The sequence below is a fragment of the Nannospalax galili genome, unplaced genomic scaffold (genome assembly GCF_000622305.1).
Source record: "Nannospalax galili isolate Female #2095 unplaced genomic scaffold, S.galili_v1.0 scaffold507, whole genome shotgun sequence".
Classification (NCBI taxonomy): domain Eukaryota; kingdom Metazoa; phylum Chordata; class Mammalia; order Rodentia; family Spalacidae; genus Nannospalax; species Nannospalax galili.
In genome coordinates this window covers 1,496,657-1,507,085 of record NW_008356261.1, presented here as the reverse complement: position 1 = coordinate 1,507,085, position 10,429 = coordinate 1,496,657, and the positions used below count along the sequence as shown (strand labels likewise).

Genomic DNA, 10,429 nt, shown 5'->3' with positions numbered 1-10,429 from the left:
AGAAAGAAAGAAAGAAAGAAAGAAAGAAAGAAAGAAAGAAAGAAAAGAATTCATGGCCCACAGCTACAGCAAGGCTTAGTGAGAGAAATTCAGAGGACTATGCGTATTCCAGACGAAGACCTCTGTGAGTTTCAGTCACAGAGAAAGTAGAAAACCAAAACCAGAACCAACCAATGAGTAGAAGAGAGGACATGCACAGAGATGGAGCTCACCAAAACTGGCTTCTGGGAGCAGTAATCAGTGAGTCGGCTGATGGGGACAGAGCAGCAAGACGGGTAAAGAGGAATGTGAATGTGAGAACTGGGGAGGAGCCCTACAGCCCAGCAGATAGTGTAAGGACAACTAGGGAACATCACAAAACCCTCTGCATAGCTAGGATCGAATGGACTTTGACCAACAGAACTTCAAAACTCATCTAGTATAGTAAGACAAGGAAGAGGCAGGGAAAGCCATCCACGCTGGAAGAGAAGTGAACTGTCCCTAGTCACATAGAACGTAATTGTGGAAAACCTCAAGGGTTCCAGCTATGGAATGGATGTAGCAAGGTCAACACACAGAACAACCAGCTGTTGTGTGCAGCTGGAAGCCACTGGTAAATCAGAGCTCCAGAGCAGGAAGCTGCTCTGCCTGAAAACCACAGAGGGCCAGGTTCAGGAAGTCAGCCAGCATGCAAGTATCAGGGGGTGTGCCGTTGTGGTCCTTGATTGGGGACTCAGAACACCGAACGCACAAATCTATTCTGAACAGATCTGTGGTTTAGTACATTCCCTGATAAAATCCCAGCAGAGTTGTTAGCTGTTCCTTTCTGGAATTTAGGCACAGTAGCTGGAGGAGGCCCACAGTTGGTACACTGCTAAACCAGGGTAACTGAGGCACTGTGGTGTAGACCAAGGGACAGACACACAAGTCAGTGGGTCAGAGCAGAGTCCAGAAAGAAACTGAGTGCAGCCTCTTGAAACTGAAAGGACAGGTTGTTCTACAACTGCTAGTCGAAAGCCAGCGTTACAGAGTGGAGGGGAAGGAACGTCGACCTCAAGCTTCACACCTACTGCAGAAAAGTGTGAGAGGACAAGACCTGGAGGAGATGGAGGAGTTCTCTGGCCTGTGACATCAAAGGAGCTGATACTGAAGACCTGCCAGTTGGACTTCGTGATGATTCAGAACTCGATAGCTATGGGGAGAGAGAAAACCACGGCAGGAGGGCACATCTGGGAGGCACCCACTACACACAAACTAGTGTCCCGAACACGCAGAGAGCCCTCCGTGCACCAGCAGGTGAGCAGCTGGTCCTAATGGAAGGACAAGTGGCAGATCCTGAGAAGATAGTCAGTACTGGTCGGGTGAGAGGGACAGATACCCACGCAGCCAGATCCAGGGGCTTGTGAGAGACCCGTGTGACACCTGCACCCACGTGACACCTGCATGGCAAGGACTCCCAAGGGGATGCCTGAGGGGCACAGCACCAGCTCTCCACAGAACGAGGGATGGCTATGGGGTCCATGCGACGTGATGACTCTGGCTCTGTACACCTAGTGTGTCCCCTTTCTTGACACTGGTCTGCTCAGAACTGGCAGTCACATGGGGACTAGCTACCCTATGCACAGGTTGGGGAGTTTGGGATGGGCCTCCAGAGCCAGACCACTGACTGTAGGCACCCACTATGCCTGTGGGGAGGGTGGCTTCTAATGCTGAGACACTGACAAGGGTCTGAGCCCTCGGCCAGCCCCAGGTCACTTCTAGGCAGACACCTGTGTCCAAATAATAAAAACGTGGTGCATGTTTATTATGAAGGATAGACTCTGATGCTGTGAAGAAACAGGGAGAAATGAAGGTGACACATTCATTGTCCTATGTTGTACGTTTTTGGTCATGTGACTGTGGTTCGTATTCTTCCCTGGATGCCACTGAGCATTTTTGGATGCTGACTTTGAACAGTGACGGGCCTTGGGCTGTCCACAGCCCTGTGCTGTGTGAGAGGGAGCCTGCTCTTGGGGTGGGTATGTGGCAGGGCCGGCACCCTGATCAAGTCTCTGTCCCCACAGACAGTACTACTGGTATGATGAGCGGGGGAAGAAGGTCAAGTGCACAGCCCCCCAGTATGTTGACTTCGTCATGAGCTCTGTGCAGAAACTGGTGACTGACGAAGATGTCTTCCCCACAAAATACGGTATGTCTCTTGCCGCGTGCACCCCACCTGTGCTCTGAGCGGGCTTCATTGCAAGGCCAACCACTGCTTTACTCCACTGGGCCACAGGGCCTCGGATCTGATTGCAAGGCAGGGGTCTAAAAGGGCAATGGCTGTGTGGCTCCGGCTTCTGCTCAGCACGTGGGAACTGAACTGTGGAGGGAAGGAGTTACCTCATTGTAGGGTTCAGAGCTGCTGGAGGCAAGTGCCCACCTACACCCTGAGCCCCTGGGCCTTGACTTCTCCCCTTTGCTTCTGCCAGCAGTTCTACACAATGAGGCCATCACAGTCCACCTTATTTGGGACTGGTGTGTCCAGGGCTGTCTAGGGCCTGACGGGGACCCAGAGCTCATTCTGAGCGACCTAAGGGACAGCACTGGCCTGCAGGGGAGCTTGTCCTAAGCAGCCAAAGGAACAACACTGGCCTGCAGGGGGAGCCTGTGTACTTGTCATCACTCCCAGCCCCTGTCCACAGATAGCCCTGGAGGGCTTGCCAGGGAAGCACACAGAGCCTGAGGGCCCATGCGTGGTCCATGCTGTGGCCAGTATGGCTTGGCTGTCACCAGTCCCTACATGCAGTGCTGTGGAGGCTGCAGTGTTGGGGGGTGGCGTGAGCACTCTGGGCTAACCCCGGTTGTAGGAGCCTGGCCTCCTGGCAGGTCTGTGACATGTGACCTCCCCCCAGGCAGAGAATTCCCCAGCTCCTTCGAGTCTTTGGTGAAGAAGATCTGCAAGTACCTGTTCCACGTGCTGGGCCACATCTACTGGGCCCACTTCAAGGAGACCTTGGCCCTCGAGCTGCACGGACACTTGAACACACTGTACGTCCACTTCATTCTCTTCACAAGAGAGTTCAACCTGCTTGACCCCAAAGAGACCGCCGTCATGGACGACCTCTCTGAGGTGCTGTGCAGCAACGCTGCCGCTGGTGGTGCCACTGGGGATGGGGCCAGCGGCGGGGCCCAGGGGGCACAGAACCATGTGAAGGAGAGATGAGCCCCAGGGCCACATGGGTGCACATGTGCAAAGAGACAGCTGTGTGTCTGCGTGTGCGCACACGTGCCCGGGCATGCTGGTGGCAAGGTCTGAGGGTCCCGGGCTGCTCCGAGTGTGGTCTCCACAGATGCCGCCAGGGTCAAGGCGCATTTCCTGGCTTTCTCTTGGATGGATGAGTGCCGTTTGTAGCGAAGAGCCTTTGGATTCATTCGTTCATTCAACAAACATTTATTGGATGTTTTGAGTTTTCTTCTGTGGGGTTTTCCTTTCTTGGGTCTTCCGTTTGGCTCTTGCCCTCCCCTGCCCCTTCTCTGAGGGGCTCTGCGGCTTTGAAAGAAGCACCTTGTGAGAGGTGTCTCCTCTGAGGGGGCTTGATCTGCAGACCCAGGGTCCTCTGCTTTGGAACTGGGGCTTTGGCAGAAGCCTCCCCCCGTTCCCTTCCCGGCCCTTGCCTGGATCCTGGCTGTCGGTGGCTCAGTTGCTGGGGTAGAGAGGCCTGGGGTGACCCAGGAGGGCCCACGCCTGCTGCTTGCTCCTGTCATCCCCCCTTTGCTGCTTCCTCAGTGCCCAGGGAGGGCCCATTGTGCACAGGGGCCAGGGCAGGGCCAGGACAGGGCTAAGGCCCTGTGGAGACAGGACTGTCAGCAGAAGGCAGAATTCGCTTTAGTTCATCTGTTCAGTCATAATAAAAAGAATTCTCTCAGGTCAGAGCCTGTGTGTCCTAGCCTGCTGTTCCAAGTGGTCCTGATCTTCCTTGAGACTTCTGGGTAGGGAGGGGTTCAAGTGTCACCGGCCCAGGTGGCCTCGACCTCATCCTCACTGTTTCTGTACCCAGCCTCATGGGCGGACAGAGGCCCAAGACATGGTTGCAGTTGGCTGAGGCTCAACAGTGGGGGCCAAGGAGCCAGCAGCCTGCATTCCAGGTTGGGGCAAGGCCTGAGTTCAAGCCTGGAGTTGGTCCAGGGCCCAGGTGGGCTGAGAAGAGGAAGCAGGTGAGGGAATGGCCTGGTCAGCACAGACCTCAGAACTTTGGGCCCTGGCAGCCTGTGCTGTGCCTGCTGATTGGCGCCAGCAGCCGTGGTGTGTTCCTGGGATATCCAGCAGCCCACATGTCCTTTAGCTTGTGGGCCCCCAGGTTTAGTGCTCACCTGGCCCTCTAGCTCAGCCTATGCAGTGCACGTGCGGCTACCTGGTCTTTTCTCCACTCTGCAGCATCAGCATCCCCCAGGAGCTAAATGGAGGGCTGGAGGCTCTTCTCTTTTCTGTGGGGACGTGTCAGCTCCTGTGAACACCTGAGCCAACCCCACCTGCCTTTGGACCTTCACAACAGAGAGCGGCCCCTATCTAAGGATTAGCAGGACTCACCAGAAAATCCCGGTCTTCACAGCCTGACCCCACCACCTCTCCACAGGAGTCCTTGTGAGGCTGAGGCAGGAGAATTGCGAGTTGGAGCCCAGCCTAGGGCTAGGCTGGGTGGGCATCCCTGTCAAAAATAACAGCAAACCTCCCTGGACCAACTCTAAGCCTCCTGACCCAATTCCTGGGAACAGAGCCACCAGACTGCCTGAACCCTGACCCCTGGGTATTGCCCAGCTTGCTTGCTGTGGACTCCCGAAGCGGAGGCCTCAGGATGCCATGTCTAGGGTTGCTGTAGATAGAGTTCAAGGCAGGACCTCTGCTGGCTGAGGGTGCCCTAGGGAGCCCTGGGCAAAGGACAAGAGGAATGGGGTAGAGATGGACCTGCTGGGCCTTCCCTGGCTCAACTCCCAGATACAGGGAGCTGGGCTCTAGACAGAACCCTTCAGAGAGCAGACCTGCCACGTCTCTGGCTGCCCCGTGGAGGCTGGTGGGTATATTAGAGGCTGGTGGAGAGGCTGTCCGGTGCAGAGCCCTGGCCGGCTTCTGGGAAGACAGGCTTCTAGCTGGAGCTGCTGTGTGGAGCCTGAGGTAGAGTCTAAGTGGGGTGACGTCTCCGTGGGGAGTCATCTGATACCTGCTGGTCTGATAGGAATGAGCAGCTAGATCTCCAAGTACATGGACTGTTAGAACCTGTGGAAGTGGCGGGCATCAAGGGGAGCTGCTGCCACCTGCTGGGCAGTGCTAGGAGCCAGTCCTCACCTCAAGCTCAGGTGCACTGGCTGGCTCCATGTGCTCTCCATGACCAGGGCAGCACCTTGCTGAGAGTTGGCCAACACGGGGCTGGGGCAGGGTGGGGGGTGTCCCTGGGTTCAGCCTGTAGTGGAGCTCAACTGCTCAACTCAAGCTGGGCAGACTCTGGGCAGCAGAGGCTGCACATGGGGGGTGGGGGCGAGATGGGGAAGGCCCGGGATCTGCTAAACATCATTGGCAGAAATGTGTCAGTCTGCTACTTAGGAGTGGGGGGTAAAGGCACAGCGGGGAAAGCCGTGTGTGCAGAGTTGTGGCAACCATTTGTAAGTGTGAGCGGCATTACTGTGAGGGCCCGGGAGAAGGCATGCCACTGGCCACGAGACGAGGTGTGCTGGCAGAGGGCAGGCAGCTTGGGCATCTGGCGGAAGTCTCCAAGCAGCACGAGAGGCAGCCAGGTCTTGCCACTGTGTAGTGTGCAGAGAGAAAACAGTAAGCTGTGGGCCAAAGGGGAGCTAGCGCCTAACCAGTGTCGGCCTGTGAGATGGACAAACCACTAGAGATTTGCAGGTGTGCTCTGGAGAAAGAGGCCAGACAGTCCTGTGCTCAAACCTCAGCAGGACAGAAAGCCTAGAGTGTTCATTGGCAGAGGCTCTTGGAAGAGGTGAGTGTGGAGTCAGCCTCCAACCAGAAGCTAAAATAGAGAAGGCTTAGGGAAAGGCCTGTGGACAAGAGTTTTGTCAGGGAATGTGTCCCCGTGACAGACACAGGAGTCCCCAAAGTCTCCTGAGAACTGTATGTCATCAGTAGCCCTGCAGTGGGATGAGACGGAAGGTGTGCTGTCCGAAAGTTCTCGGGCAGGAAGTTGACTGGCGGCCAGCTGCCAACGCTGTGCTTCCTACAAATGGGGCAGGGCACAGGGCTAGACCCTTGAGCCTCAGTGGATGTCTGCAGCCGGCTTTCTGTCAGTCCCGTGGCTGGGAGCACATGATGTACGTCTGGCTCACAGGCCTGCAGGGGCAGAGGGATTGATCGGCCAGGATGGGTCACACTTGTAGCAATACCTCACTTGACTTGAGGCTTCTCAGCTGATGAGACCAGGTCAGGTTAGGGCCTGGCTTTACCTTGTCGATGTGACGAGTGTTTTGCCTGCAGGATGGATGTTTGGCAGGGGGTAAATGGGCAGAAAGATAGGTAGACTGATACCTCTGACACTAAACATGCCCCAAGTTCTCAACCCTGCACCGAGGGGACAACGTTGCAGGTGGAATAGAGGTTGCTTTGCCCTGATGTGGGCATGGAGATGACCTGAGCTTGTTCACACAAGGCCTTTAATGGTGGGCGGGACAGCAGAGCAGAGACCCAGAGGCAACAGCATGAGGACTCAGCCTGGAGTTCCCGTCCAGAAGACAGTGGTAAGGCCATTAGCCATGGGATAAAGGGGCCTGGAGTCCCGGAATGAACAAAGTGCTGCCAAGACGTGCTTCAGTGTGAGACCTACTGGTTCTTGACTTGTCTGGGATTTAAACCAAGTTGGCAGTTACCTGTTACCACAGCAATAAGAAACAGACATCTAGCTGGGCAAGATGGCGCATGCTTTTCATCCCAGCACTCAGGAGACAGAGGCAGGCAGATCACTGAGATAGAGGCCAGTCTGAACCACATAGTGAGTTCCAGGCCAGCTGGGACTGCAGGGAGACCCTGACCGCCCCCTCCCCCCCAAAAGGCTGAAAAATAAAAAATCAGGCATCTCAGGGGCTGGAGCAATGGCTCAGCGGTTAAGAGTGAGTAGTGAGTAGTGCTTTTGCAGAGGACCCAAGTTCAGTTCCTAGCACCTACATTGGGTGGCTTACAACCACCTGTACCTCCAGCTCCAAAGTGTTCAACACCCACTTCTGACTTCCGTGGGCACTCAACTCAGACACATACATACATAGCTTTTTAAAAGACATTTGTAACATGGGCCACAGCCCACAGAAGCCAAGCCCACTGTGCATGGGACTTAGGGACTCCATTGCCTTCCTGTGCTGTCCTCTCTGGTGCTCTGCTTGCCTTGTACCAAGAGAGCTGGGCTGGTGGAAGTGGGTAGATAAGGGGAGGGAGAGTCAGTGGACGGGCCACCAGGAAAGGGGGTGCCTGGTGAGGAGGCAGAGCCATCAGCCAGGCCTGGCCTCGCACAGTGAACTGGACAGGTTTGGGAAGGGCCGGGCCGTAGGTGTGCGGCTCCCCGCTCTGCTTTGCTATCAGGAGGCTCAGCTGAAAGGAGCATGACCCCTGGGACAGGCTCCCTGGGGTGGGGTCAGCGTGTTCCGCAGCATCTCTTCCCAAGGGTGCTTGCTGTGCTGCACTTCCTGGGGTGGGCGGCAGTCAGGCCCTTGTGTTCCCCGCCAGGCCAATCAAGCTAGTGCCCAAAATGCTGTCATCTTAAGAGGCTTTTTATGTATTTTTTTGAAGTCTCCCATTTTAATTTCTTCATAGTAACAGTGAAATGCTCGAGACCATGTCTTCATGCTTATTTTTCATGAGAACCTTTGGACTGGGCCTGCAGCTTAGTGTCAGGAGTTGGGTCGCAAGAGCCCTGGGGAAGACCCGGTGCTGAGAAGCTGCTGGGTCGGCCGGACACACCTGTCGCCGTGGTGCCCACAAAGGCTGACTGAAGTTAAACATCCAGAAGACTGGAGGAGGATGGGACCCTGCGGACCACTGCTCTCAGCAAAGCAGCTGCAGGCCTACAGAAGACATCGTACAACTCAGCCCTGGAGCCCATCAGGCACCTCTGGCCAGATCCTTCCCCAAACCTACATAGCTTGAAAGCTCTAATGAACTGAGAAGCTGCAGTGCTGTGTGAATAGCCTGGTCCCTCGTCCTCTCCACGTGCCTTCTGGGTACCCCGCTCCTTGGCAGGCACGGTGGCATCCAGGGTTCAGCAGAGGATGGCCCTGGCCTCTGTGCTTGCTTGTCCTGGGCTTCACGCCTGACTGCACAGACCTCCCTGGGCTCAGCAAACCTATTTGTCAGGTAAGTCTGAGCTCACCTGGGGCCACTCTACTCCCGGGAGACATGTAGTAGTGCCAGGAAATGCCTTGTCACAAGGTAGAAGACACCTGGCATCCACGGGGCAGAGACCAGGGATGCTGCAAGCTCTAGTGTTGGGAGAGTGCCCACACAGAGAACCATCAGCCTCACCACCAGCATGCTGCAGTGGAACCCTGCCACACGCAAGACAGCATCCGTGCCAAACACACAGCTTCACGGATCGAGCACTGATCAATCACATCCTTCACTGAGGATTGCCTAGCCTCAGCTCCCAGGCATTTAAGACACAGGACTAGACCACATGACAGCAGCAGAGATGAGTCCAGGGTCAGCTCGGTGCCTATGCCCTGGCTCTCCATAGGGAGTATGGCTGGTTCTCTCCTCCATCAGCCTTGGACCCGTTTTCAAGGCCAACTCCTGGTGCTTTGACTGGACTCAACCTCAAGCAAGAACAGGATGGTGCTAGATCGGGTGTGGCGGCACGCACCTTTAATCCTAGCACTGGAGAGGTAGAGGCAGGTGGATCTCTGAGTTTAAGACCAGCCTGGTCTACATCGTTTCCAGCTAGCCAGGGCTTCGTTGTGAGACGGTCTCAAAATAGAGTAAAATAAAGGCTAGAAACAGGTTATTCTAGGAAAAGCCCAAGTACTGGGTGGCCCCAGGCATATGTCTAGGGTGGAGGAGGCAGGACGACCATGTCGAGGGCAGTGCTGCCACTGCTGCTGTCCCCAGCAGAGGTCCTTGGCAGCCTGTGTGTCTCCAGACTGCTCGTCCCCCAGTCCTGGTCCACACTGGAAGCTCATCCCCGACAGAGGGTAGACTAGGCCAACACCCCAGCCCATCTGACCGACTCGAGCACCTGGACCCTCTTGTAGAAATAGATCCTCTTCCCTGGGCACAGCCCAGACAGGTGCAAGTTGGGGATGAGAGCCACCTCTGCGTGTCCTGCACCCGTTCCCGTGCCCGCCCGGCCCGGACGGAGACCTTGCGTCATGTGTCTTTACGGAAGGAATTTATTGTTCCAGAACTGAAGTTGCTCACAGTTATTTGACATGGTTACACTGGATGGGGCTTGTTCATTTCCGTGAAGTCTGCGTGAGTCCGAGTGTGTCCGAAGTATAAAACAGGAGAACTAAGGAGAGGTATTGCTTTCGGTATCCTGCCGCCTCGGAGAAGCCTCGTTCCACTTGTACCGCGTCGCTTGGCTGTTTCGGGTGTTTGGTTTTTTCCTATGTATAGAAATCCCAGCCTGTGGTGGAGTTCAATGTAACAGAAGCGTTAAAATCTGTACATGGGGAGGAGCAAAGGCATGCATGGGACCTGCCGCCCGGCCCCTCCTGCTGCTGCGCCAGGCACCTTGGGCCAGCCGGGAGGGACTGGCCCAGCTGAACAGAACAGAACACAGACAAGCCGGACAGGCAAAGCGAAGGGCTGCAGCAGGCAGTGACGGGCCCCTTGCCCTCGCCACCTCCAGGAGGAGCATGGTGTAGAGAGAGCGTCTAACTCCGTTTCTGGCCTTGGATTTTTTTTTTTTTAACTTTTTAAAATCTGAATTAAAAAAAAAAAAAGCCTTGGATTTTTAACTTTTTAAAATCTGAATTAAAAAAAAAAAAAAAAAGCCCCAGGCATCCCTGCCATCTGTGTGTGAGTTAGGTGCCAGGTCAGAGCCTTCTACCTTTCTCTGACACCAAACCAGGCTCACCCCCAGCCTGATGTAAACGGAGTGCTGGGTGGTCTCTGTGGGCAGCAGGTGTGGCTGGCCAGTGCAGGCTGGTGCCACATAACCTGGGCCTTCCCCTGGAACTGGAGCTGCTGCTGAACAGTAACAAAACAACCCGGGACAGAGCTAACTGCATCATTCTTTAAGTGTGTGTGTGTGTGTGTGTGTGTGTGTGTGTAGAAATAACCAAGATCAAGGAATCGAAACACAAAATCTAGCTCTGTCCCAGTGGTTCCCCCCCCACCCCCACATCCCTTTTCCAAAAACAACCAAGAAAAAAAATGTTTATAAAAATATCTTGCAGGAATTCTTTAAAGTTTACAGTAGCTTGCCAGTGCTGCATCCACTGGTCAGTCCCCCACTGTCCCCAGCCCCCAATGACTCTG

At 55.2% G+C, this 10,429-nt stretch overlaps 1 protein-coding gene across 5 annotated transcripts in view; it reads left to right on the top strand.

Annotated features, from left to right (window-relative positions):
• Mob2 (MOB kinase activator 2) overlaps positions 1-3,891 on the top strand; it is a 59,604-nt gene extending 55,713 nt beyond the window's left edge. For 4 of the 5 annotated variants that reach the window (XM_008854438.2, XM_029556779.1, XM_029556778.1 and 1 more), the window contains 2 exons: positions 2,043-2,167; positions 2,871-3,891. In XM_008854438.2, coding sequence (XP_008852660.1) covers positions 2,043-2,167; positions 2,871-3,181 — 436 coding nt within the window. In that variant the 3' untranslated portion in view covers positions 3,182-3,891. The remainder of the gene's footprint in view (positions 1-2,042; positions 2,168-2,870) is intronic. The other variant, XM_029556777.1, reaches the window with a different exon arrangement.
• The last annotated feature ends 6,538 nt before the right edge of the window (positions 3,892-10,429 follow it).